Source organism: Tyto alba, unplaced genomic scaffold, assembly GCF_018691265.1.
Source record: "Tyto alba isolate M040663 unplaced genomic scaffold, T.alba_DEE_v4.0 Super-Scaffold_39, whole genome shotgun sequence".
Taxonomy (NCBI): Eukaryota; Metazoa; Chordata; class Aves; order Strigiformes; family Tytonidae; genus Tyto; species Tyto alba.
Window position 1 is genome coordinate 3,127,798 of NW_024881314.1, and position 23,475 is coordinate 3,151,272.

Genomic DNA, 23,475 nt, shown 5'->3' on the forward strand with positions numbered 1-23,475 from the left:
TTGGCACAACAAGGAAACAGCCACAATGACTCACTGCTGATGTTTGTACATGTAAAAGTGTTCCCTTACCCCAGTGGCATCCCCAGATATAAGACAGTAGATGATTGTGCACTGCTTTATTACAAGTGCAATGAAAGACAAGGTTTCACTGGCAACAAGAGGAGGGGTTAGGATTTGCTACATGCTGGAAGAAAAGTATTTATTTAGTAGTATTTCTCCCTGAGTAATGCAGAGGTGAGAGAAGGAACAGCAGAAAGGTTTCCCTGCTGTGAGCAGAGATGTAATGCCATCGGCAGGGAGACATCGGGAGCAGAGGAGGAAGGAGAGCTGGTGTGGCGCTGGCTGCGGAGCTGGCGGCATCGTGTCAGGCTGGCGTTGCCTTCCCAGGCAGCAGCCAGGCTCGTGGAGCCGAGCAGACAATAAGACGAGAACCTCGGAGGTTGGTGTGGCCGTGGTTTTTATAAAGGGCATCCCAGGTTTCCATCAGGCTGGAATGCCCTGGGCGGTTGGAACCGTGGCTCTGCGTGCTCCCGGGGCACTGCAGCGCCCGCGGCACCCGGTCTGACGCCTGGCACGCCGCAGGGCACGGGCTGCATCACATCCCCTTTTCTCCTGAAGTTCTGTAAATGGGGATGGGAGGGAGGGGGAGGAAGAGTCTGCCTGGGTCATCTGCATGAATAAAAGAGGAAGTTTTCCCCTTAATTCTAGACAATTTTTAGCAAATGCCAGACATGATGTAAGAAGGCTGTCGCTGCTGAAGGCTTGCTCAGCTTGCTCCCCTGCAAATCCTGGTGTTAACTCTTTGAAAATGCTGGTTTCCCTGAAGTATTTTTGTTCACTTCCTTTTTCTTCAGGGAAAACTGAGGCTACAGCAGGAAACGGTCATCAATTCGCAGCTGCTCCCAGCATTAGACTTTGGATTAATACAAGAGAATCCAGACCATATAGAAAAAGTGCAAAATATTATGCCTAGGCAACCACATAAAGATCTGTTCATTTACAGATATTGATTTTTCTTTTGAGAAAAGCTGAAAACAAAGAACAACTCCCAAGCAAAGACTGCGGGTACGCAGAGCACTCAGAGCTGAAACTCACGTCAGGGCTGGTGATCACACCTCCTCATTGTGGAAGTGCTTACTGCCGTAACAGTCTGATGTGGTGAGTCGCCGGAGAGAAATTATTCACAGTTGGTGACATCCCACAAACATCATTTGCATGGTATATGGTCAACATGGAAACAGCCATTCAGTCTCTCAGTCAGCGCAGAAGGCTGTCTGGGGGAGTGTTAACGTTGAAATACATGCTTTTTTTTTTTTTTTTTTTTTTTTTTTTTTTTCCACTACTGCTTCCCCTTTGAATCTGATAAAGGGATGGCTTTCTTCTACATAAGAGAAGTTGACTGTCTTCCAGGTGGCAGGCAACATGGGAGAGAGAACACAGGGCAGAGCCTGCAACGCAGGTAAAAGCCATCCAAGGTTTGGCCTGGTGCTGGGTAGGAGAGAGAACTGGAAATCAGGCAGGGATTTTGCCTCTAAGCATTGCTGCCTGTCAAGGGGAAGAAGCCTGGGAAGGGAGTCAGCACCTCCTATGCAGGCAAGATCCAAGATTCACTATATTGAATATTGGGAGTGAGGAAAGCTTGCTTTTGATATCACTGGATGCACAAGGTCTTGTGCTTCCTCCTGCTCTGTAAATCCTAAATTAATAAAAAACAGTCTGCATGGATCAGCATCATCTTACTGGGTCGCCATGTTTCAAACCATCCAGGCAGAGAAATTAGATTTGTTCACTTACTGTATCTGCTGACAAACATGTTCCTACCTTATTCTCCAGCGCCTTACAGCCCGCATTGCCTGAGGAACAGCAAACACACATCCTGCTGCTAACAGCCAGTGGCTGGGAGGACGCGGGCTTTAAATATTCATAGTGTGAAGTCGCAAGCACTGAAGCGGATGTCTGCTTAGAACAGCCTACCCCAAATCCAGGTTTGTCAGATCTAGTGCTCAGCAATTAATCAAACTCTTGGCTTCCTCCGCCGAGGCGAGCAGAGGCAGCAGCACGCATGGGCGGGACCGCGGCTCCCGTCTCGGTGCACATCTCATTTCTGCTGGATGTTTTGATTCCTTATCTCCGAGTGATCTGCAGCCTGTTTACTGAGCTCTGGCATAAGGACTGGCTCTGCCATGGCATGTTTCACCCGCTGGAGCTGGGCTCGCTCTGTGATCTTGCAGGAACTTCTCTTCGGAGCAATAGTGAGCAAGAATCCCAGAGCCCACAAAGCCGCTGATGGTGGAAGTGGCACTCCAGCAGGAACAAAAATCTTGCCCCTCATTTTGAATCATGCATAGAAACAGGAGGGAGGATGGCACAGAAAATAAATCCAGTACTATCTTAAGTTAGGCACAAATAAAACACTATTGCAGAACCTTGTGGGACTGAGTCTATCTGGACCCTTTTTATTAATTTAATCTAGTAACTCGCATTTCACGCACTGCAAGAACGTTTCAGCTTGTGTGGAAAACACAGCCAAGCAGTGCCTTAGGTGGGCTGGCCAGAAGTAACTTGATGCTGTTATCTTTTTTTTTTGTTTTTTTGTGGTTGTTTTAGAGAAAAAAACCAGCAGGGTCTGCACCAGCGCAGCCGCTTGTCCTGTTTCCAGGCGTGCTCCCCGCAGGGCCCTGCTCCCTTGGCAGCTGCTCCTCCAGCACTTTGCCCTTCAGCTGCTGAACAGCTTCACGCTCAGCTCAGCTCCTCCGCGGGAACGGGGCTCCCGAGGGCAGCACCCGACCCGGCTCCTGCCGCCGGCCGGGCAGCCGGGGAAGGAAGCTCTTTCCGCAGAGCTCCACTCCATTTTCGTTCCCTTATGTCAGTTATTGTGTAATCACCGAGTTACTTTAACAGGAAGGAAGAGGCTCAAAAACCCAACCTACATTCCGTAGTACATGCAATGAGGTGTTTTGTTAAATCAAGAGCTTGGTGCAAAGTGAAGAAACTTCCACTTGCTCACATAAATCCTGTAACACGCTCCTTCCCGGCCCCTCCTTCGGCTCTCCCCACCGAGCCCATCAGTGCAGTAAGTCTGTGACTTACTCCCGCACAGAACACCACCACTAACCTATTTCTAATGAGAGCTTTGGTCAACAAGAGCTTAACTAGAAGCCTAGGTGAATCTTGATGCAATTAGACTTGTAGTATTGGGCTTAAAAAAAAAACCCACAGTCTGTTAAGATGACTTCTCGATGTTGTTTGTTTTGTTCAGGTGGCTGACTGCATCTCAGGAAATAAGATGCAAGAAAAAAAAGCTTATCAAAAAAACCTAAAGAGATTGGTTTTCAAAGTCAGAGCAACATCACACCTGGTGTTCATTTGACATAACTGTTTCAGTGCAAAAAAAGTGGTCAGGAGACAAGGTTGTGACTGCCCCGAAACAGCCCCCCTTGGAACACGCAGGACCTGGAACCAAAACTGCGCTGCGGAACCGGGTGAAGTTTCAGGGCATCCATCAGGTTTTTAACCCCCAGCTCCAGGGAGCGGAGGTGGCTCCTTCCCCCCGCGAACCCTGCTCTCCGCAGCAGAGGCTGGGGGAGAGCGTGCAGGCTCCTACTGACCCACAGCAACACTGACATACACTGAGAATTTTTATGGTTTATGTATTCCGATTTCCAAGACAAATACTAACGTTGAGCACTAACTATAAACAAGCATGACCTGGTCTGAGCATTTTCAGAGATTTAGTGTGCACAGCATGCCAGCCAAATCCGAGGACTGTTGTGGAAAATTAAGCATCTCGGGCCTATAAAAACTGACAAGGAGAAATCAATGTTTTGCTGCAAAACATTGCTTCATATGGCAGCCGGTTGCAAAACAGCCAATGATCCTTTTCTAGAGGAGGCAGAAGCTGGCTTATTCAGAAAACAGCTTAAAAAAAAAAAAAAAAATCTAACTCTGCAATACTGAGGTACATAATTTATACAGAGGCTTGCTACTTACGCCAGAACACACAAGAGTGTCATCAATGTTTTAAATATTGAGTACCAAACTGGTTGTCAAATGCAAGTCAGCAATTCCCTTTTGCCTCTCTCCTGGAGAGAAAGCAATCAGGCTGAACAAGAATTTGGAGGAGCCCTTTTAGCAAAGAGCTTGCTTGAGACCAGAGACTAACTCTATTACATATTTTATTTGAAACACAAGATGTGGCAGGAGCAAAACAACTGGCCCTAGCCAACCAGGAAAAAAAGTCAGTTGGCTGTCTCCACACATTATTAATTTGAAAAAATAATTTCGTAATACCAACATGAGGCTGTATATGTTTATTCATCGTCAGTAATTTTTGTACACAAGGCAAATATTAATAGCTGAAAGGCAACACTTCTGGAGCGTATGTACAGAGCAATGTACAAGCAAGTGTAAGAGGTTTTAAACTATTAATCAATTTAACCGTTTTATAAAAAGGAAATGCTGCTTTTTCTTCTAAGACCTCCCTTAGAAATAATTTATTGCCAATCTTAAACTAAAGCAAGGAGAAAATAAAATTTACAATAGAAAGTAGTCCCTGGAAAGTTTATAAAAAGTTAAACATATAAAATTGTAAGCCACAAACATTTATACAAAGCTAATACAAATCTTGGTTTTGTTAAAGATCTATGAGGTTGTTACAAAATATATTTTTACATAAAGGCTTCATGTAAGGTAAGCTCTCACTGCTACTGAAAGCGCAGGAAAGCGGTTTTAAATAGTCTGCAATTCAACTTATTTTCAAGTACAATGCAAAGAAATTGCAAAATGGCACTGTATTGCAATGCTGTGTAATTAAAAAAAAAACAACCTATGTTAATGGTACCATCAATAGACAAGACCTGTAAAGTTAACTCGTGAACAATTCAGCATGGCATGAAACTTCTGATCATTTTGAAACAGCAAATGTTATTCTTGGAAAATGAACCTTCAGTAACCGTCCTCAAACAGGAATAACCAGAGAAGTCTTCCAATGGCGATGGACATGTTAAACATGCACAGTTCCCAGTCTTTAAACAGTGAGTTGCTCCCAGACACGGTGAGCAGATGCAGTTTGACCAAGCTATCTGGGACTGATCATAAATACTATTACTAGCCAAGTATAACGAAGCTTGAAACACCCACCCCATGTGAGCAATTTGCTAGAATAATTCTGATGGGCAAGAGTTAAAGCTACTTACTAGACAAATGAGTCCGATATACAGCCTTTGAGATCAATGAACCCACCTGACTTTTTTTTAAGAGTAGATATTCTAGAAAAAAGCTTAAATTTTACACAAACTGATGGCTTATGCTCCCACATACAATATATAAAAAAGGTAAAATTTTTAAAGCCCTGATGAACAGCCACAGTTTTCCGGTATCCATCAATTCAGTTTAATACCCTGCAGCAGGGAACAGTTGCTAAAACACCAATTTCAACTTCAAGTACAGGAAGGCTGTACAAGACAGTGGTATATCTCCATACGGTCAGTGATTTTTTTTAACAGAGCTCACTCCATCAAAGAAAACTAAGAAAGTTTTGGGAAACTTGATTTTCTACCTGCTCTCCCACCTTCACTAGAAATATGTCCTGACCTTGTACCACAGACTGGTTTACGTGAACAAGCTTCACTGTTACTAGCCAACTGTGACTGTTTGCTTCAGGATAAAACTCAGTCTGTTCAAAACATCAATCCTTCCGCTGTTGTACCAAAATTATATCCTGCTATAAAGAAATCATATTTAGAAACAAATCTAAAAAGAAATACAACAGTACACGCTGTGCTCCTTTTCAAGTAGCTAATGAAGAGTAAGTTTGAAGATGGAAAAGCCAAACATTGATTCGGTTTGTTTAGGCAGCACGTTAACATAGGAACCATGTAAACAGTTACATCAAGGTTAGTTGCCTCACCCCCTCTAAAGAAGTGGGAGTGGGAAACACAAGTGATTTGACTCAGTCATTTCATTAAAATAATTAATTTCTGCCTGAGATTCATATAGTGCTTATCTACCAGGGCCTACTTTGTCAGAAGTGACCCAACATTGCAGGGTCCACCTTGCTATCTTACAGGCCTTGGTGTTCACAGGGAAAGTGATCTGAAAGAATTTTTTTTTTTGTGTGTGTGGGTTCAGGGGAGAAGCCTGCTGAATATTTTTCCCACTTCAGCTAACATCAGAAGTGCCCAGTGCCTTGGTGATACCATGTCCTTAGACTGACATCAATTTTGAGGAAATTAACAGGTAAATTAACTTTTTAGTAAATTAACAGGTCCCTTGACACAAAATTCATCAACATTTTACATAAACAAATTTGTTAAGACAAATTCTTGGTAATCTTCCTATTATCCGCTATCCAGTCTTTAGTCTTTTCTGCAATCATCTAGTCTGACATCCTGAAAAACACGTACTACAGACCCTCTCTAAATTAATTATTTTAATCAGAGCAGAGGTAAGTCTCTTTTCAAAAAAGAAACTTGCTCAGACAACCGTCAGCAAAGGGAAAATCACAAACCTACCACTCCTCTTGCTGACTAACAAGGGCATGGATTTGTTCAATTTCTGCTTTCCAACACTGGACTTTGGGGCTACTAGTCAGAGGTTTGTTGCCTGCTCATGCAGCATTTATAGCTCAACCAAATCAACCTGTCATCCTTCTCCAAAGAGGGAAATGGAAAACTTCTGGACTCCCGTGACAGGCACGTCATCCAATCCTTTAAACAGCCTCACTAGCTTTTTTGGAGGTCTCTAGTTCATCATCATCCTTGAATTTCTCACGTATGACCTGACATCAAACCAGACGTAATCATGTCTATGTCCAGTAAGGAGGCAAAATCTACATTATATATCCCCATCCCCCAAGATTATACTAATCCTCCTGACATCGCTGTTGCACCCCGACTTTCTGTTTATGTTTAGATTATGCACTGTGACTTCTCCCAAGCTCTTTTCAGAACTCTTTCCTCCCAAAATAGTGCCTTATCGCAGAAATTGCAGACTAATCTATGACTACTCATTGGATGATATAAAAAAATAGAGGTCTTTCAAAGCACCTAACTAAATAAAAATACACTATTCCCCTTCTACTGACAGGAGAACGAGGTACAGAGATGTTAATACAACTTACACTCACAGTAAGTAAAAGGCTAAGTTCAGAAGACAGGCAGCTTTCCTATGTTCTAGCAGGGACACTGCTCCAAGCAGTGAGAATATTATGTCACACTGCTTGACACACGTGTGGTATGTTAATAAAAATTCATTTAAGTATTGGCCAGCATCACGATCCACAGGAATTGGCCGGCTCCATCGGGCAAAGTGGCAAGCTGAACTGCCTACATGATACTACTGGGGAAACCTGGTAGCGGCATTACTTAAAAACACAACCTCACAAGCTTACTCTCATTTTGTAATATGCCGTGTGGTGCCTGAGGATTTCTGGGCAAGAAGTATTTTTTATTATTTTTTTAATCACATGGCAACGGTAACACCCACCCCCACCCAACCCCCTTTCCCTCCCCCCAAAAAATAAAATGAAACTGCAATGGAACTTTTGGTAAAATATTCTTAGTCACAAGCAGCACTCTGGAGTATGCTGTGCAACATATTTGGCTCAAGTACATTTCGGATTGCTAGACCCAGTTGGAAAGTCTCAGAAAGAACCTCATCAGCTGAAGCACGTTCTGCTGTGACATTTCTTTTTTCAGCAGAAAACATTCATCTTCACTGTGTCAGCTACACAAGGCCTCTGCTGGGAACACATATGCTCACATAAGGCCACTGAAAATACCATAGGAGGACAGAACACAAGGAGGCACTTAGGTTTGCAAGTACTTCTATCCGTCACCAAATGCTTACTGATTAAGATGAGGCACATTGTAAGAAGTCATGAAGAAAGTAAAAATAAACCAGTGCTATATTAAAGCGCTTCAAGAACAGGTAAGGTACCTACTTGTAACATCTGGTTAGTGAAGATAAGAAACACAAGTTTAGCTTCCTCCCCCTTCCCGTATCAGAATTTCAAGAGGACCATATCACAGTGCTCTGTGCTTTGCCATGGCTCTAGGATGTACGTACAACGCAACAGAGTGAAACCGTGTACTGTGCCATTCACTAGTTCCTCGTCACCAGACTTCTGCCTGCGTTAGTACTTCCTGCCAAATACAGCTGAAGCTCCCAATCTAAGTATTTTTAAAGCACCCCATGCTTTAGTCAAACCCCATGCAAAGACTTGTACTTGAAGAGGAAGTATGTTACACCCAGGAGTCCTAGCTTCAAACCGATGATTCCAGCAAGAGATTTATGGGATTTCTAACCAACAGTAGACCTGAGAAATCGTAAGTCAGCTATGGTATCACAGTCTTCGTAACGAAGTCAGATGTGAAAAGTTTCTCCCCTCCTTAAATTACTGCCACAGTCTAACAATTGCAACAATTTCACTGAAGTTTGGACTTGGAAGTCTGAAGGTGGAACGAATTTTCTAGGATAATATACATGTTTGCAAAAGGTCAAATTTATCACTTTACAGGTAACTTAGACATAGGTCTGCTATAAAATTACAACTTGAGTCAACTTGAAGCTACACTGCATGAGATTAAGCCTGAATTTCTGCAGAAATTGGCAATAACGTGTTCAGCAGCAGCTTTTAGCCACATACCAAGAAGTCTGACAGGATCTGGATTTCTCTACTCCTGCTGTAAACTTCTAATTAAAAAAAACAATACACAAGTTACTCAAAAATGTCTTTTTGCACATCACTGTAACATAAGCTGCTTGAGGTTGTCGTGAAGGATGGTATCCTTAACATCACGGAAAACTAGCCGGATGTTTTCTGTGTTAATAGCAGTGGTGAAGTGGTGGTAGAGGGGCTTCTGCTGCTGGTCCCGGCGTTTAGTACGAAAACAATCCACCAGGAATTTTTGGACATCTGTTAAGCAGTGGGGATCCCCTTCAAACTCTGGAAAATAGTCTTTGATGCTCACTTTTTGTACTTTTTCCTCAAGCAAGTCCGTCTTATTTAAGAAGAGAATGATTGAGACGTTGCTGAAAACCCGGTTATTAACTATCGTTTCAAAAATGTTCAGGGATTCCGTAAGGCGATTCGTTTGCCGATCCTCCATAAGCACTTGGTCAAATTCACTCGAGGAAACAAGGAAGAGTATTGATGTGACACTGTCGAAGCATTCAAACCAACGTTTCCGTTCTGACCTCTGGCCACCTACATCAACCATTTTGAAAGGAACATTTTTTATTTCAAAGTCGTACTCATGAATCCCTTTTGTGGGTCTTCGTGCCAGCAGTATATCTTGCTGTGAGGGAAGATAATCCTAAAAAAAAAAAAAAAATAAAGGACAGTTTGCCAATTAGGATACAAGTCACAGGCATAGTGATCACAGCTGACTTGCAATTGAGATAAAAGCTTGCACAGGAACAGCTTGAGGTTTTGAATAAACATACACATGTATGTATATTTATATGCTAACACTGAAGCATTTTATAAAAATCTAGTCCAAAGCAGGAAACACACCCAATATTAAATCAAAACAGGTACCCCAGAGAACTGAAGCTTTCCATTTTACACATGACAAGGATCTGTAAATAACCTGAGAGGTGTACCATCAATTCCTCACGCGCCAGTTTCCCTCATTCTGGATTACTTTTATGCTTCATTCATCCTCTTCCCACAAAGCTGGGAAACACGCTGGCTGCCAACACTGCAGTGCAACAAATGGAGTCTAAAACAGGTTTCTCAAATCTGTAACCAAGGTAGTATCTCGTTCTGACTATGGGCACTCAGTTCCTCCCATGTTCTCATGCATACTGCACAACTGCTGCTAGAAAAAAAAGAGCTCCTCCACTAAGGATTACTTTAAGGCAATCAGTTATGCCAGAAAAGCAAAACCTAAGCAACTTCCTGTGTTTGTGCCATGGATCTTTTGCATCCAGCTGTATCGGTCCAAAAAAGTCACTTCTATTAGCTGTGTGCCACACCTGTGAGCTCACACAGCCCGATTTTTTCCAAAATATACCGTGCAGTTGGTAGAACAGGAGAAGAAACAGGCAGCTGCGGACAGCAGCCCCCTCGCAGCAGTACGGCCTAGGAAGGCACCCAAGACAGCTGTACCCTGAAGCTCTCCAGCTTGCCTTTTCCCCCAGAATTAAACAGGCAGGATAAGTGGGTTTTTACTATTTTTTTTTTTTTTGACTGTTACATGAACAATCATCACCAACGGATGCAGATGCTAACAGGAAAATAAATTCCTATTAGTCAGCTTTTGACAGCATGAAATTCAAGACTTGTATTGGGGATTTCTTCATTCTTAGAATTACACTTTTTCATATGGTCCAAGTCTTTCTGCTATTTAAAAAGTGCATCTATAAGAGACAGCTGGCTGAGGCTGAAGTTTAAAGCTTTGTTGTTCACTTGTTATGGAAACTCTTCCTTACATCTTTCCAGCATTTCTCACAACTTCAAAGAGAGTGATTTAGGTTTCAGAGTTGGAATTTTAGTCTCCTCTTAGTGAATGGTCTATGATTATGATCTTCCTTTGACAGTGCCAGTTACCAGACTTGGAGCTTTTATAAAGATGCATAAGACCACGGTCCAGAAAGTCTGAATCAACTAGTAAGCCAGGAGGGGAGAAGGGGGGAACAAATACACAACTACATGGCTATTTAAATACTAGTATTCCAAGTCTAAGGCAGCTGAGCAAGTTTGATCCACAGAAAGCAATTTTAAAAACCATGAAGTGACTGTAATGTTCTGAAAACTCAAGGATCACTTTGCTTTACTATGTAAGCTCAAAAATGAAACTAGCTAGAGAGAGGCTGTTTTGTTTGAACTCCTGGGTTTCTTTATTTGAGCTGCCCATGACTAAGGTACTGATTTTTATCGTGGCACGAATTACAAAGCAGCTCTCTGAAGCACAGGCTCCCCACCCTGTGCTTTTTGCTGTAGCACTATTACACATCCAAAACCTGCACCACCTAAATCTACAGGGAAGTTGAACTCCTAAGAAAGAATTATGTTCTCTCCAAACTGAGTGACAGACATGTGCTGCCGCCCCCTTGTCTGATTAAAAGAAGTAACTTTAAAGGGTAATAAGATTTTTCTCTTTATTTGTTACATTTACATTGGGTCTCTTCTACCAAAAACTGTTAGAGGGGGAGAACAATCAGAGGAATACAGCAATGACCGTATCAAATGTCTCTGGGCACATGAGAAGGGATTTTGAGTAAAGCTGGCTGTTAACATTTAGGCAAGAGAATGTCACAGGTTCAACGCTTATTCCAGCTCTCAAACAAGAATGCTTAATCTGTTATTGAAGAAGTTAGTCTCAAGTTCTCAGAACAAAACCAGATAGTCTTATGAAAGCTCAGGAGTGACTAAAGTTATTAAAGTAAATAAATAAAATAAATTAATATAATAGACAAAGCCGTATGTATTTTCAATATTGAAACAAGAGCAAGCAGCAAACTCTTCTGGGAGTTGGACTGTAATGTTTATTCAGTAAAGCTTTCAAGAACAAGGAGCTTATCCCTAGAATTCCTGACAAATTCCCTCTCTAGTATTACTCATTTAAAATTCCTTCCACGCTTGCAACCACAAATAAAATCCTTTTAAGTGCTTTCAAGTTCTACATGCACAGAAGATCTACCATGTTTTATACCTGATAACAGCTACTCTGATACAACAGTCTGCAAATGCGTGCACTGGAAGTCAAGTGCTTGGTATACAGCCATCATTTGGCTACAGGAAACTAAATACAACAGCTCCCAAGAAATGTCCCAGTATTTCAGTTATCTTTTTGAAGGATGATTATGTTTTCTCCCTCATGCCCAGATCCTTAGGATACTAGCAGCTTGCCACTGTACCACCTCTGAACACGTCCCATTCTCACTGTTGATCCCATTATTCATATCCGAAGACTCCAGCATGAGGTGAGTATTTTCCCTGGACAGCACTGAGTATTGTTTAAGTCCTTTCAATGTTTCACCATCATCAATCAGTACTATTCCTGCAAGCATCCCAAGCACACTCTCCTTTTCTACACTTTACCAATCTTCCATGTTGACTGTTTTCCAATTTTTTTTTTTTTTTTTTTTTTGGAGGAGGGGAAGGTTTGTTGGGGTGTTTTTTTTTGTTTGTTTGTTTTGCAGCTCCTCCCAAGGATATATACTGATATTGACTTGGATGGAACACGTGCTTTCTTCCTGAATTCTCTCCTTCCTCAAATTCACTACAGTCTGTTTTCTTCTAAAGAACTTCTTTTGGTTATCAGGTAACTCTTTTGGCTATCACATCACTGTTTGCCTAGTTAAAATTAGAATTCAAGGCATGAATAAGATCCAATCACAACATGGAAAGCAATGACTCTCTCTGAGATATTTTGAATACATATAGTCTGCACTGGCAGTTGAAATAACAACAAACAGTTGCAAGGAATCCAGCCGATCCCACATTGCCAGCCAGCTACTTGTATTTTGCTGATCTGATTAAATCTGAACATTAAGTTCTTTTCCCTACATGCTGTTATCATCAGCTCCCTTTCGGCAAGAGACACATGAATTGCAGGTCTATCTGTTTATAAGCAATTTAGTTGCAGGCCAGCCTAGTTGTATCAGATAACAGATAAGAACAGTAAAATACTTATATAATGCAGTTTGGAGAAATAATCATTAGACAGATCTTGCATATAGATAAGAATAAACCAGAAGAACCTATAAAATCTTTCACTCCGTAACAAAACTTAGCTAGCACTTTTCCCCACAGATACCTAACATTTTCTATGACAGCTGATCTTGAAGAGTCCCTCTGTATTTGGCCTAACTTTCCACTGGAAAAGCTGTAATTCAGAGCTCAGTGTTCCCACAGCAACATCTGACCTACAATAAGAGCGTGTGTGCATATAGAATATAAAAATACTAGTGACTTCAAGTTTGACACTTTAATCAAAGAATGGGCCAAGGCTTAGACGGTTTCTAAGTAAAAAACTTTGAAAAGACGCTGCAAAAATCTTTACCCAAATGTGCACAAATGTGTGTGTGGGAGGGAAAAAAACCCAGGCCTTAGAAACTGAAGTGGTATTGGACTCAAAGACCATGAGAAATCCACCACTAGCAAAAAGTTGAGCAGCTCGTTAAAGTGAGTGCTGTTCTCATACTGCCTTACAACTCAAGACCAAATCAAAATTCAGAGAGTGACGGCTGGAGTTCTCAAACAAGATATCTGGGAAGCGCATGCATTCTGCAAGATGATCACCAGTGCTCTAGTTAGAAAAATGACAGTTCAAAGCAGAAAAATAGTCTGGCTTAAAATTAAATTTTTATCTGTTCAAGAGAAAGAAAAATGAAATTAAACATGATGCAACAGGATTCAATTGAAGTGGTTTGGATTCCTTCATCATTTGTTAGCCACCAGCTGGAAATGACCATGGAGAAACTGCTTCCCCATGGAGTTCAAGCTAGCATCCCATTTTAAAGGCAGTTTTTCCACATGCCATTTCTGCAATACACAACTAATGAGTATCAGCATACAGCTTCATTATTCAAACAGTAACCAACATTTCTATCAAAAAGAGGTACAGAAGTTGCAGCTTTTTTCCCCAGAGAAAAAAGATTTTATTCTGTACCAAGTGTGCTTATTTTCAAGTTGATACTACAAAAAGGTACCACTGACCTGTGGACTGATTTAACTTACTGTTCCCAACTGGGTATTTAAAACCAAAAGCAGTCGTTTTTGGATATCAATTAGTGTTGAATTGCTACTTTAACAGTCTCTTGATGGGACAAGCATTTGTAACTTGTTTTTTGTTCAATTTCTACAGAAGTTGTATTTCCATAAAGTTTCTTGGCCCCTGCATTGCCCTGTGTTTTCGACATGTCAATGATGAACTGCTGAGATAACGGGACAAAGTTAACTGAAGATAAAGTTATTTGGGTAGACACTAATTACATCTCATCTGTTTAAAGCCCCGAGATCACAAAGACTACTTAAAACTCAAGACTGAAAAAAGAACTTACTTGTTCTCCAAGTTTATCCAAGTTGTCCAGGAAATACTTTACAGATTCCCCCTAAAAACAAAGCAAATGGTTACTTAAATAAGCAGCACACTTGATCCCAATAGTTTACATTCTGAAGTCCAGTTAATTTACCAAAATCTAGATTTAAGTGTTGCAAGCTTTAATCACTACGATTTTTTTAAGCAGCTATCCTAAGAACACAACTGATATTTTATTTTTAGGTCAGTTAATATTTAAGCTTAAAAGCATAGGTAGGCACATTTATAGTAGTTAAACCCTTTCCAAGTTTAGAATTGTTAAATACATCTGACACTGTTATTCACAGAAACTAACAATGAAGCTATCACACCTTCATTATGAAAAGATACATTTAATTCTTCTAACCCTTTGAAGAGTCTGCACATATAGATAATTCAGGTACAGCGATTAATCACTGAAGTTAATTTATAACTGCATTGCCATATGATCCCCTTCATACAGGTACTTCCCCTCAGCACAGCAAATGACTAGCAGAACAGAGGATGAAAAACCACAACAAATGAAGCATTTTACTACAGTTTCCTATCAGAGACCAAGTTGGACAAGGAACTCCTTACTCTGAGAGTAACAAAGAGAGTTCCACACTGCCATACTGCATGGCATCACATCTAGTGTACAGGTTATTTTGTGGATTCAAGCCATCACTGTCCATGCAAATAGTAACTGCAGTTTTTAATCCCTCCAGTAATGTAGAACTAAAGACTTTTTTACTGTAAATCTGAGCTACAGTCAACTCTCCAGAACTCCGTTAGGGTGCTGGGATTAAGGAAGAACTCTTAAAAGGATGGTGCTGAACCTGAGTTCACTTGCAATAGGTAATGTACTGATTGAATTTATTGCAAAGGAAAGTAGTACCTTTTTAGGATTCTCAGCATCATCACAGAAGCAGAAACATGCTTCCTTTTGAAACCTCTTGATTACCAAGCTGTAACTTACTTATTTTATAGTAAATACAGAAAAGAAACCATCTGTGTTTTCACTCTGGACAGATGAACAAGAATTCTGACTGAATTTTCTTGAGAAATTCAAGAAGCATCCTAGGCAGGGGTGAATTAAGCCAGACAAGTGAATTAAGACAGAAGTTACACCCTGATAATGACTTCCCCTCACTTAAATTTGAACTCTGAAAACTTATCTAGGAAGAATACTAAACCTCAATATTAAAATGTGTCATCTAAGCAGCAGGAAAGTAGGGTAGGGTAAATAACCATCCAAAAAGAGTTCTGGCAGACACATAAGCCAGGTACCTTTGCAGGTTTTCCAGGTACTAAAATAAGTTACATAACACAGGTAGATTCCACATCTTTAAGTGTGCAATTCGAACATCAACTTCTAGTTAGACAAGACAGGGACTCTGGTTGAAACATGCCTTGTACTCGACACACTGGCAGGGAGAGAGTCCATCACAGTTCTGCTACCTTATTTTACCTTCTATTTGGCTTAATATTTCTGATTTTCTCTAGGGTGACAATCCACAGCAGTAACACTAACCACTTTAAAGCCTGGCGGCATGAAGCAACAACTGCTTGCAGTGATGCCACTATTTTACACCTACATCTTTCTCAGCACTTCAGAAATCCATTCTAGCCTCAACCCTGTAAGGAAAGCATATGGGGAAAAGCTTTCCTATTTCACAGAAAATAAAAATACACAACTCTGATGCACAAATCCACCAAAATTCCCAAGCAGGAGTAACAGGATCAGAATTCAGGCCTTCCAATTACTAAGATCACTGTCTCTAGCTGAATATCAAGACAAAATAAAGTTTAAAGTCAGACTTGATTTCTTTTTAGGTCCCAGTAGGAGCTGGCAATCCTCCCTCCCCCACAGGACTATGTACAAATCAGCCAGATTTCCGTATCATTAAGTGAAGATATTTATTCTAGAACACCTGGAGCCTCAGAGGCTGCAAGTATGCATGCGTGTGTGCATGCATAGATACATTTTAACCTTAGACAGCTCTTTTTTATACTACTTACAGCAATGCCTACTCCCTAAAGAAGCATTAACTCTGCAGTACTGAATTCATGAGTTACTACCTCTCCTTTATGTCCCAGGGCTTACTGCTACTGCAATGGACTGAGCAGTTGGAGCAGAGGAGTAAGCCACAGCCTCTAAAGGTCACAAAACACCCCAGAAGCAGCTTCCCAAAAGAGGGGATTTCCTGAAAACACAAATGCAAAACACATTGGCCTGCAGCAACAGCAATGCTCTAGAGCCACACATCCAACAGTAAAATAACTGCCAGAAAGCACACCAGAAGACTGCTTAGCTTTGTAGGCTGTCACATACCAAAGTCAATGGCAGATAAATATCAAGGTGGCCGTTCTGAAACTCAGGAGATTAAACTACAAAAGCAGTTACAAGCATAATACAGTCAATAAAGCAGTGACATACTAGTTTCCCTCCTCCAAATCTTCATCTCTGTCACTGGGTTCTTCCCTTATGAAAAATCTATTCAGACAACTAATATGACACACCAAGCAAGCACCATCAATGTGACTCAACTCTGTATTTAAGGATGAAAGTTGTTCAATCGTTGGCTTTTATCAATTTGCATGGCATCAAGAACTTAACAGATTCAAATTCGTCATCTGTGCTTCCATCCAATCCCAGACACCTCTCCATATCCTACAGCTACAAGTCAGTGCCTTGACTAGTGGTAATTTTCCATCTGACTTGGACATCTTCACATTAGCAGGCTAAGCTCTGCTAACTACAGATACTCTTGAACAGCAAATGACCACGACTAACAGATTGTTATCAGAATGCACTGTGGAACTGAAGAGTTTTGACCCATTTTAAACAAGCTTCAAAAAGGCAGCATTACAGAGCAACCAAGAAAGACTTCCAATCCCTTTCCAAAAGGGGTGAACCTATGTATTTTATGCAATGAAGAGAAACCCACTGAAAAACCCACCACACAACAACCAAGGAAAGACTTAACGCCAGCAACTGTTAAAACTGAGTAAGAAAACTGCCTGTTAACAGTCCTGTACAACAGCTCCAAAGACAGCTTCTGTGTTAGGCTACTTTTTCTTGATATTAAATACAGAACTAGATCTCACTCTGTGTATCGATGACAGTGGATATATTTAAACAGCTGTATTAACAGAGAGTGGTTGCATTCTAAAATTTCCCTTTAGACAAACTGTAAAGTCTCTGATTTACCTAAGATGACTAGAAAAAAGAAACTGGGTTTCCCCACTCTGCCCCACTAACCCAGTGTGACTCTCCACCCCTGCCACGTGGCTGTTGCAGCAGTCTGCTGCCACCAGGCCACAAAGCAGCCACGCAAAGGACAAAATCGACAGGAGACTGAGAAACCGCAGGATCTGCCCCCATTAAAACACTCCATAGTTCTCCATTACATTCCCGTTGTCTTCACATCCGTGTTCTGTGAGCACATACGATGGAATTTTAAATTAAAGACCTAGTTTAAAAAATAAGGTCTTAAATTAGTCACAGGTAAACGTTTGCCAGGTTTGTTTTGGGGTACTTTGTTGGGTTGTTGGTTTTTTTTGTTTGTTTGTTTGTGTGTTAAATGCCAGCAAACCATTTAGAGTAATTTTTACAGCTTAGCAGTTTTGAACTGCAAACTTCTGCAGTATGGCTGAAGGCTAGTAATGACCTGTCACGCTGCAGGAACCACACCATTGAGCCTTGCTCATCCACTGCCTGCTTTCTTCAACTCAAAGAAAAGGCCCAAAGACACCGACAGAAGTGACAAAGTCAAACACATGCTTGAGCACATTTCTCATATGCATGTTGACATACTGCAATAAAGCAAACTTCTTGAGCACACACCAGTACAACAGAATGAGTGGCCTACACATGAGCTTTGAATATCTTCCAGTGTTAAGTAACTGTGTTTTTGCTCTTTTAATACAGTACTAAAATAAATCCTATCAGAATATCAGAGTTTAAGCAATCACTCTAATGGCTTGTAGAAGATGCCCTTTTTTGTTCAGATGGACTATACACATCTTAGCTGCAGCCCTTCGGCCTCCTCCTGATTCAGAAATGCACGTAAACCACAGGAAGTTGCCTGTTAAATAACTTTATTCATAACTGTCAAGTATTCAGTTTTCAGAAAGGTTTGATTTAAACCAGCTTGTGTGCCTCCTGGACTCTTATGATCCTTGCTGAAGAAAACTAAGCCAAGTCACTGCATCATGAGCATATAGTGATTTATGAGAAAACACACTAAATCACATACTTATCAAGGTAGTTAATGTTACAATGACAGCTTCCCTTAAAACACTGCATTTATTTTAACTAGTCCTGCTCCTCTCTCAAGTTTTATGTAAGGCACTCTTTTGACAAAGACAGGATTACAGGACATACTGGTCATTTACCTGTAAGACAATAGTGTATTGTTGCTGCTCCTGTGGTCTTCTGAAGCAAACCAGAGCAGTTATCTTTTATAAACAAAACATAGCACAGAGAAAGATTACTGTCTAAAACGTTGCTAGTTAGTGCCTAAAGCAAAGTAACCACAAAAATATTTTTGGGGAGGAAAAAAAAAAAAAAAAAAGAGACTACATGAAATACACAACAGATGAACACATCTTTTAAACCAAGGAAGTGGCACCAATTTATTTGGTTTCCATGAAAACAATGTCAGCAATCTAAATATGATTTGTTGAAACCTTAGCATAGCCAAATGGCTTTTTAGCTGTTCTAGGGGAACACAGACACTACATTTTTTCCAATAGCAATCACTTAAAAAAGAGAGAGAGAAAAAGCATCAAATAGATTTAGTCATCACAAGGTTGAAATAAATAAATGTACAATTTATCAAACTATCTACATTTGGCTGCAAGTTCGGTGGAACATACTGAACTGACAAGACTTAAGTATCTGAAAAAATAAATCAGATATTTAAAGTAAATAGGAGATATAATTTAGTAACTCTAGATTAGAATTATAGAAACCACCAAACATTTTCTCTTCCTGACCTTACTTGAATTTCTGGGAAAAGAGAAACAAAAATTTCCTATTTTATTTAATAAAAACCCACAAAACACAAACAAACAAGAACAAAAAAGCTTTTTTTAAAAGCCTAGTTTAGAATAAGAATGGGTAGCTACAATGTTTTTAGGTTGGCATGTGCATAAATTGACACACAAACCAAACCATCCATAAAATGGGAAAAGTAGACTGAAGGAATAACGGTGATGGAGGAATAACCAGAGCCTTAGAATTCTGCATCTTACAATACCCTGATAATCCTTATAGCATACACTTCATTATGTATATTTTTTTTTTTCTGTTAGAGGCTTAATCCAGATAAATCCGTATGTGAGGATTTTGGCGAAGAATCCAGAGAAAATAATCTCTAACCTTTATTTTCCTGACACCCCACCCCAAACTGATTCAAAATAAGAGTGACTGCAAATCAATACTGCTGCAACTGAAGTTTCACCAGATTTCTTCTGAAATTTCAGTAATAAGCAAAGAGATAATTAATGGAGAAATGTTTTAGTCAAATCCATGCAGATTTCCTAGTGGGAGAGGTATTAGACAGCACTACGACCTCCTTCCTCTCCACCCAAACAAGGGATGTCCATAATATTACACGAAAGAGACAGATGATCCATGTGACAAGTTTATGCTGTGAATGCACCTCGTCCTAATTATATTATTGAGCTCAAATCCACAATGGTCTTGATTGTTAGACCAGTGGAAGTTGAACCAAGTCTTATGTCCAGAGATTGAATTGGTTTGGTTTCTTTTACTGGCTTCAGACTTGGAAGTAAATAAAATAATTTTGGTTCCTTCACAGCTTTCAGGTTTCTACAAATTAACTTCTCTCACCAGTCACTCCTCCCAGTGCTTTCTAATGAGGATTCCTGTTTCAAACATGCTCCAGTCAACAGAACAGGACAAAACCTCTACACATTCATACCTATAACTTCTTTATTCAAGGAACTAAATTTAAAAATGGATATGTTTCCTATTTAATAGCAGCAATTCAGCAACTTGCTTGGTATCTCCTAAGGTGAGGAGAAACAATTCATTTCCCAATTTGCACTCCTATGCTCTAAAACTCGATGCAGTGCTCTCCATTTAAGCAGCAATGTTATTAGCAGTGTTTTGGGAGTACACAATAAGCATATATAATAGCTAATTTTTAATAATGGTGCTAAAGGTATTTAGGGAAAAGTATTGAGGTAAGCAACCATATATTTACTTACCACACTGCAAGTTTGGGTCCAAATATCTGAAAGTGTGCTAACAGAAAACACATTTCCTGGAGAAAAGTATGTTTCCTTTCTCTAAGTATTAAATTATGGCCAAAATTATGTTAGAACCAGCATAAACTGGCATTCCCACCAAAACAAAGCAGTCCCCCTTGATGCCCCAATGACCATTACCACAGCCATGTGCAGACCGGCCAACTGCTCCATGTTAAACTAATCCCTCCCTCCCTAAGAAGGAAGAGCAAGCTGCTTTCAAATGGCACTGCTGCTAGTGGAAGCATTAATGGACCAGCCTTAAAAGGGCTAAAGCACAGATAATGTACATCAAGATCAGACATTTCAGGATCTCCTAGCTTCTTTCTCTCCAGCTCAACCATTTGAATAGTCATTTAAATCTGATCTGCCCTTTTACAAAGATAAAATTTAAGTACATCGGGATTAATTGCTGCTTCTTTCTAAAACTGGAGTTTGACACATACCACATTCGCTTATACAGGAGTATGAAATAATCCTGTTCTTCACCAAAACACATCACAAATGCGTCACAGCTCACCCTATCTCTGACAGCACTATCCTACTTCCTCTTTTCAGCACCTCCTGCGTGCAGCTCGAGTTGTATTTTACTTTTTTCAAAGCAATTGGAACTGCATCACGCGGTGTAGAAGTGACACCTGTCATGTGTTTGGTGACACAAACTCAGTAGCTGTCCTAAAAAAAGGAAAAGGTTGAAGTCCTGACTCATAGAAGTGATCTTTTGTAAAACCTTTTGGTAGCAGAGCAGAACTTGTATTCAGAACAGCTCTATCACATTGGGTGGAGGGTGCTCAATAGCATGAAGCTACAAAAGCATCAAGAAAGGGAAGAGTCACACGAAATTTATTACACAGCTGACATTTTTATCTTGCATAATGGCATTAACAAAGAAAGGTGAAGGGGCTTAAGAAAGCTTTTAACCTAATAATATCCCTTTAATCTATTATCCCCTATTTACTGTGTAATCCAATTAATCCATAATTCTCAAAATGCGGGTAACACACAGAGGAGGACAGAGCACAGCAACCTGAGCTCCTGCACTCCACTTCCCGGCAGCTCCCGTGAGCTGCTGGGTACCCAGGAGCATCTGCTGCGGCTGTTGTACCCAGACGGTTGTGAGTGGAAGAGGGGAGGTAAGACAAGCCAAACCAAGCCAAGCCAGTCGGTCTCCAACTAAATACTCCAAAAAAGGCTCCGGTATCAGCTGTTTCTCCTTCTTTTTGCACTACCCTTCAAAGTGCCTCATTCACTCATACAACTGAGGCTTGGATTTTTCTCCAATCAGTACAGCATTTCCATGGTTTCAGATGTAACATGCTATCCCAATTAACCAAATGAAGACATGATCAAGTACTAAGAAGAACTTAATCTGCATACTAGTACACCACAGAGAAAACTGTTCCAGTTTTGAATTACTTTCCTAAGATGGAAGAAATCCAATCTAATTTTTCTTAGCTAGGTATCCCCCTCTGCCCGCCCCCCCCCCCCCCCCAATCCCCCCAAGAAGGGATGTAATTGCCAGATTCTTAACAAAACTTGACTAAAAAGATGAAATTTCACTACAGCTTTTGGGCATGAAACAGCATTCCATTAAAGCCTACAGAACTATAACTTCTTCCACACAAGGCATTCTGTTATCATATTTCTAACTAATTCTGAAAGACTACTTGGAAACCAGGATGTGCCATATTGTATAAACAGTTGAGAATTTTAAGAAACTGCACAGCTTGAATGAAGTGATACTCCATTTGTGCAACTCAAGAGCAAAACCCAAGTCTACTGAGACTCTTTCCCACAATTAAAAACTCTAGGAATACATGGTGCGTCGTTTTGCCCAGGATCACCAATGCTTCCAAATAGGAAGCTGTCATGGTTTAAGCCCAGAAGGCAACTCCACACCACACAGAAGCAAACTCAAAATCTACAACAGCCCTTTCTAGAGACCAGAGCCAGGTTAAGAAATGCAATATATGGCAGATGGGACAACACACATGCAGAATCAGAGCATCTAACAAAGATGCTCCTGTTTGCCAAAACTTGAACAGAAATTCATCCATGAGAGCAAATTAGGATATGCTGTCCACAAGATCAGGTGCACTTTCTTTCTTCAAACATCATTTTACTCTCTCCCTCAGTAGGTATTTACAATCCAAACTCCTCTTCCATAAAGTTTACTTCAGGAAAGACACTGATACTTTGCAAAGTATTTTCTAATTTCATTGACAAAACAAATCTTCCAAGTCACAGCACACACTCAGACCTACAAGTAATATGAAAACATGCGCTGACCAAGACGAAACAGCCACTTCCCAATTACTATTTACACTCTGGAAAGCATCTATATAAACTTCAGATGTTTTGCACACAGAACAGACTGGAACCAGACTGTAAACATTTGCTCCTCTTTCAGTGCACTGACCTACTGGCTCTATGACTTCATGCGTTTGCAACTCAAACTGCATTTAATCTAACACTGAAGCAGTAGTCGAGTCTGCAAATCTGCCATCCATCATTTAGAACTTTACTTGCTTCCAAGTTGTACAAGACCAGCAAAGGCTCCCAAAAACATGACAAATATTTGGCATGTGGAAACATATCAGCACTAAAATGGGCCATATTGAACGTCAAGATGCTTGAAAAGCCCATTCTTGCATATACTGTAAACTAAATCACAACATTTCAAAAGCAGAACTCTAAACTAGATACCAGTGCATGCACTGAAGCATCCCTAGGATTCAGTTTTAAAGTACATTTGGTTCCTATTTCAGCCTCATGAGAAATCCAGATGACCAAACGCTTTTTAGTTCCTTCCTCCGCCTCAATTAGCAGAATCTATTTCAATTAAGTTCTGGTATTTCTGTTTACAAATTGTGACATACTAATACATCAGCTCTTGTTACGAACTATCTGACAAGATTCAGTGATAATTTACTAGCTCTTCTAAAAAATCTACATGCATCATTAGATGCTATTTAAAAAAAAAAAAAATTAGTAAAAGCCGTGTCTAAAGCACTCAGAGTAACAGTAAAGTACACAAGACTCCCTACACAGCAGCAACATCTAAGAGGCTGCAAACATTTCACATCACCTGTAGAATTTCATACTAGAAATTAACTAAAAATAGAAAAACTAGAAATTACTTCCTAGAGCAACTATGTAACTGTTTGCTAGTGAAAACAGTCAA

The 23,475-nt window shown here is 40.4% G+C and overlaps 1 protein-coding gene across 1 annotated transcript in view; it reads right to left on the bottom strand.

The window, feature by feature from the left end:
* Positions 1 to 4,295: 4,295 nt before the first annotated feature.
* Positions 4,296 to 23,475, bottom strand: part of GNA13 (G protein subunit alpha 13) — a 29,792-nt gene continuing 10,612 nt past the window's right edge. Inside the window, exons 3-4 of the mRNA XM_042802551.1 lie at positions 14,014 to 14,064; positions 4,296 to 9,317 (exon numbers count right to left, since the gene is read on the bottom strand). Coding sequence (XP_042658485.1) covers positions 8,745 to 9,317; positions 14,014 to 14,064 — 624 coding nt within the window. The 3' untranslated portion in view covers positions 4,296 to 8,744. The remainder of the gene's footprint in view (positions 9,318 to 14,013; positions 14,065 to 23,475) is intronic.